General features: G+C 37.2%; 1 protein-coding gene across 4 annotated transcripts in view; it reads right to left on the bottom strand.

Annotated features, from left to right (window-relative positions):
- Positions 1-4,403, bottom strand: part of RAB6A (RAB6A, member RAS oncogene family) — a 105,201-nt gene that overhangs the window by 54,921 nt on the left and 45,877 nt on the right. For 2 of the 4 annotated variants that reach the window (XM_011996202.1, XM_011996203.1), the window contains 2 exons: positions 3,515-3,620; positions 982-1,093 (listed from right to left, as the gene is read on the bottom strand). The exons of 1 other annotated variant lie outside the window; for it this stretch is intronic. In XM_011996202.1, coding sequence (XP_011851592.1) covers positions 982-1,093; positions 3,515-3,620 — 218 coding nt within the window. Of the gene's footprint in view, positions 1-981; positions 1,094-3,342; positions 3,449-3,514; positions 3,621-4,403 lie in introns of all 4 variants that reach the window. One more of the 4 variants, XM_011996201.1, reaches the window with a different exon arrangement.

Below are 4,403 nucleotides of genomic sequence, written 5' to 3'. Positions count from 1 at the left end.
TGCCACAGCACCTAGCTAATTTTGTATTTTTAGTAGAGACAGGGTTTCACCATCTTGGCCAGGCTGGTCTTTAACTCCTGACCTCGTGATCCACCCTCCTTGGTCTCCCAAAGTGCTGGGATTACAGTTGTGAGCCACTGCGCCTGGCCTGTACTACCAATTCTAATTGAGGTGCCATGGGCAGAAATGGGCCTCACATTTCCACAAGTCTTTTAACACTGGCTTTCTTTGCAACATTTGAATTAATATCACAAGTTCATTACCCGAATTTCAATATCCATCTCATGAATAAACAAATAATAAACAGTAAAAGCTCTTACTATTAAGTAGTATGGTCAAAACTATTTAAAGCAGAAAGAGTATGCAGTAAATCGCTTAAGAATGCTGAAAGCAAATATTCAAGCCATGGGTTCTACAGTGAATGTTAATATATTTTGCATCCTGTGACTTGAATATTGCTTTGCTCATTTGACTAAGGTATCACAATCAAGCTATTCAGTGCAACTACACAGTCTGGCTCAACCACACAATTAGAAAACAACAATCAAAAAACAAAAACCCACACCACTGAATTATAATGAAGGTTTATAAGAAGACTACTAAGAAAAGAGTGTACATTTAATCATTATGAATAATTTTTAAAGATAAGGTTTTTCCAAACTGGTTTGCTCTTTAGCAAAACAATATTCATGCTTATGAGATCTAAAAAATGCAAAATATTTACTGGCTTCAAGTCTAAACAAACTTGCACAAGAGTTATTTACACGTGAGCTTAAACAAAATAAAATTCATTTTCCCTTAAGGACTGGGTGTTTAATATTTACATTTATATTTGAGGTTCCCATGCTAAAGAAAAGCAGGGGAGGACACAAACTTAAGGATTAAGCATGTCTCCTTTCACAACAAATTTTCAGTGAACAAAAACAAAAGGCTGTATAACACAGAAATCAAACATTACACACACATAAAATAACTCCATACCTCTTGTCAGCAAGATCTGTTTTATTTCCTACTAGCATGATGATAACATCACTTCCTCTTTCTGTTCTGACATCATCAATCCACTTTGTAGTTTGCTGGAATGAGTTAACATCTGGTATAGGAGGGTAGACAGATTAGTGTTGCTGAAAAATGCCTCCCCAGGTGGTGGGCACCTCCCTCCAAAAAAGCCCTGGAAGTTGGAAGGGGGCTGGCACATTAGTACCCCACTTTTAATGTGCCTGCAACATAACTCCATTTTATCTGATTACAACTGTCAGCAATTCAAACAAATTACAAGAATAAAATCTTCAAGGTTCCTTTTAGAGTAGTTTAAAATTTTTTTGAATATGACCAAGTGAGTGCAATGTAGTATTTAATTTAAAAAAAAAAAACTTTTTGAAATATAAGGACAGCTATGGCAGATAATATGGTGTCACATTGCCACAATGCTTTTTTTTATCACTTACACATACCAAACATAACAAAGAAAGCATTTTCAAAAGTATGTCAGCCAGTAAGTCCCAACACATCCAGAAAATTTGTAAAGCCTTTCAATAGCTTTCAACACCACTGTTGGCACAGCTTCCTCAGTTTGTGATCACTTTAACCTAAAATTTATTTGTTTAATGCACCAGAAACGCCTGTAACAAAATTTATCTTTTCTAGTGTTGGATTCTAAGTAGAGTACTTCAACATTTATTACAGCAGCTAAAGAAAACAATATACTAATATTTGAATCACATTTGTGGATTAAAAAAAACGTAAGGTTTCACTTGCTGTGGTTAAAGTAAGCACAAACATTTTAAAGCTACAAAACGTGTCAATGCACAATATGAACATACTTCTTTTTTTTAAACAAACAGCAACCCAAAGTAAAGGTGCAAAAGAAGAAAGATTGCATATAGCACCTATTTCAAAAAAAAAAAATCCTTGAACCCAATCTTCTAATTTTGCTAGCACAATTATTCATTATTAGATATGATTCCTGATTGAGATATGCAAAAATGTATAGTAACAGTTTTATTAGTCCAAATGAATAGTTCCTTTGTCTATGTAAGTTTTTTTTAGCCCACGATACTGCATCTGTGTAGTGTGGTACACATTTTTTAAAAATCTAAAAAGAAAGTCCCAGATACTGGGCTGGGCACAATGGTTCATGCCTGTAATCCTAGCACTTTGGTTTTTGTTGTTGTTGTTGCTGAGATGGAGTTTTGCTCTTGTTGCCCAGGCTGGAGTGCAATGGCACGATCTCAGCTCACTGCAACCTCTGACTTTCAGGTTCAAGAGATTTTCCTGCCCCTGTCTCTCAAGTTGCTGCGATTACAGGCATGCGCCACCACATCTGGCTATTCTGGCATTTTCAGTAGAGATGGAGTTCCATCATGTTGGTCAGGCTGGTCTCAAACTCCTGACCTCAGGTGATCCACCTGCCTTGGCCGCCCAAAATGTGAGGATTTCCAGCGTAAGCCACTGTGCCTGGCCTAATCCTAGCACTTTGGAAGGCTGAGGCAGGAGGATCACTTGAGCCCAGGAGTTCAAGACCCTGGTTTTCCTATAAATTATGAACCACTATATGGAATAATGTTTAATATTGCCTAATATATGTCATAAACCAATTTACAAAGGCAATTTCAATCAGAAAGCATTTTACTGTCAGTCACCAATGCTTCATGGAAAATTTACAGTCACTTAAAAGGCCACAGGCATTATTCAATCTTTAGAAAAAAGAAAGACTACTGGTTGTTTCACCTCCTATTTAAAATTTTTTTCTTGGAGAGAAATGAAAGTGTAATTTGTTAGCAACAAAGTAAATAAATCAGTCACAGAACCAAAATATGATTCATATAAAAAAGATTAATAGAAAACTGTACATTATGTTTTCTCTGTCTTCCTCTACAGAGACAGACTGGCTGGAAGGGGAAAGCAGAGAAAAGCTGGCTAGCAGAAGCTTGTAATAGCCTCAATAGAAAGCTTGGAGAATTTGGAAAACTTGGCAAGAGACTTAAACACAGATTATTTTATTTTAGAGAAATCTGAGATCAAATTAAATTAAAAGGAGACATTCCTCCAACTATAATTATGGTATGGTTTAGGAATAACAGGATACTAAGAAACCCTTGAAAAGGATTCACAATTGGACCCAAAAGAAAATTTCTGGGGCAAAAAACCTGGCACAGTTAGATATAAAGCATACTGGTATAAACACCAAAGCAAATATTTCTGACCTGGCTGATATGTGATTTACTACGATAAAACTTATTTTTACATGCCAGTAAGGAAAACAAGCACAAGACAAGAACATGCATGCAGCTAAGCTAAAGGTTGAAAGAAGATTAGAAATGCATAATTCCCTCCACTCACTTGTGATATCATAAACAACAACTGCCACAGTGGAGTCACGAATGTAGCTAGGAATCAAGCTCCTGAACCGCTCTTGACCTGCTGTGTCCCATAATTGCAATCGTACCTAACAACAAAATCAGTCAAACAAGCAAGAAAAATAAGAAAGGTCAACCCGTTGCAATATACCTACTTGTGATATCGTAAACTACTACAGCTGCAGCAGAATCACGGATGTAACTGGGAATGAGGCTACGGAAACGTTCCTGACCCGCAGTATCCCACAGCTGAAGCCTGATCTGTGAGATGGGAAAAAATAAATAAAAAAAAAAAACAAACGAAACTAATACTAAAAAGAAAAAAAAATGTTTTTTTAAAAGGGAGAGGGTGGGAAGGAAGTAGAAAGAAGACTCATGCAAGAGGTTGCAGGGAGTGAGGAATGAAAATAATACAAAACTCCTTTTTCAAAAGGGAGAAATATTAAAATTTTGCGTACTCCGAAGGTAAATGACTGGAAAATGCCACTGGGAAAGGTTTCACAGAATCAGAAATATGGCTTCCCTTTTTCCCTACCTAAAACCTATTTTAATCTCTACGCCTTCCAGGGTCAAACAGTAGACTGTTGATGGTTAAACAGAGCCAAAAAAAAAAAAAAAAAAACTAAGGTAAACGTCAATGAAAGGAACAGCCTAAGCTATCAGAGTAAAGGAATTAATGCTTCTTTGAAAGCTTCTCTTAAGCTAAAACGTGTCTCTCTCCTATTGGGTCTAGAATACTTTAAAACTGGGTCTTTAACTACTGTGCTTGTATTTGTCCCATACATTTCTCCCCAGAACACGTGTGTGTGTGTGTAATGTAACAAAAAGGAGGAAGACCTTTTTGCAGCCCTACATAAAAATTTATCTACTATCTCATAGCTATATTACAGGCGCGAGCGTGTGTGTGTATAATGTAACACAAAGGAGGGCCAGGCACAGTGGCTCACGCCTGTAATCCCAGCACTTTGGGAGGCCGAGGCGGGTGGATCACGAGGTCAAGAGATCGAGACCATCCTGGCCAACATGGTGAAACCCTGTCTCTAT

This window comes from Mandrillus leucophaeus, unplaced genomic scaffold, assembly GCF_000951045.1.
Source record: "Mandrillus leucophaeus isolate KB7577 unplaced genomic scaffold, Mleu.le_1.0 Scaffold504, whole genome shotgun sequence".
Taxonomy (NCBI): Eukaryota; Metazoa; Chordata; class Mammalia; order Primates; family Cercopithecidae; genus Mandrillus; species Mandrillus leucophaeus.
The sequence above is the reverse complement of the archived record's forward strand: the minus strand, read 5'-3'. Positions and strand labels throughout refer to the sequence as shown.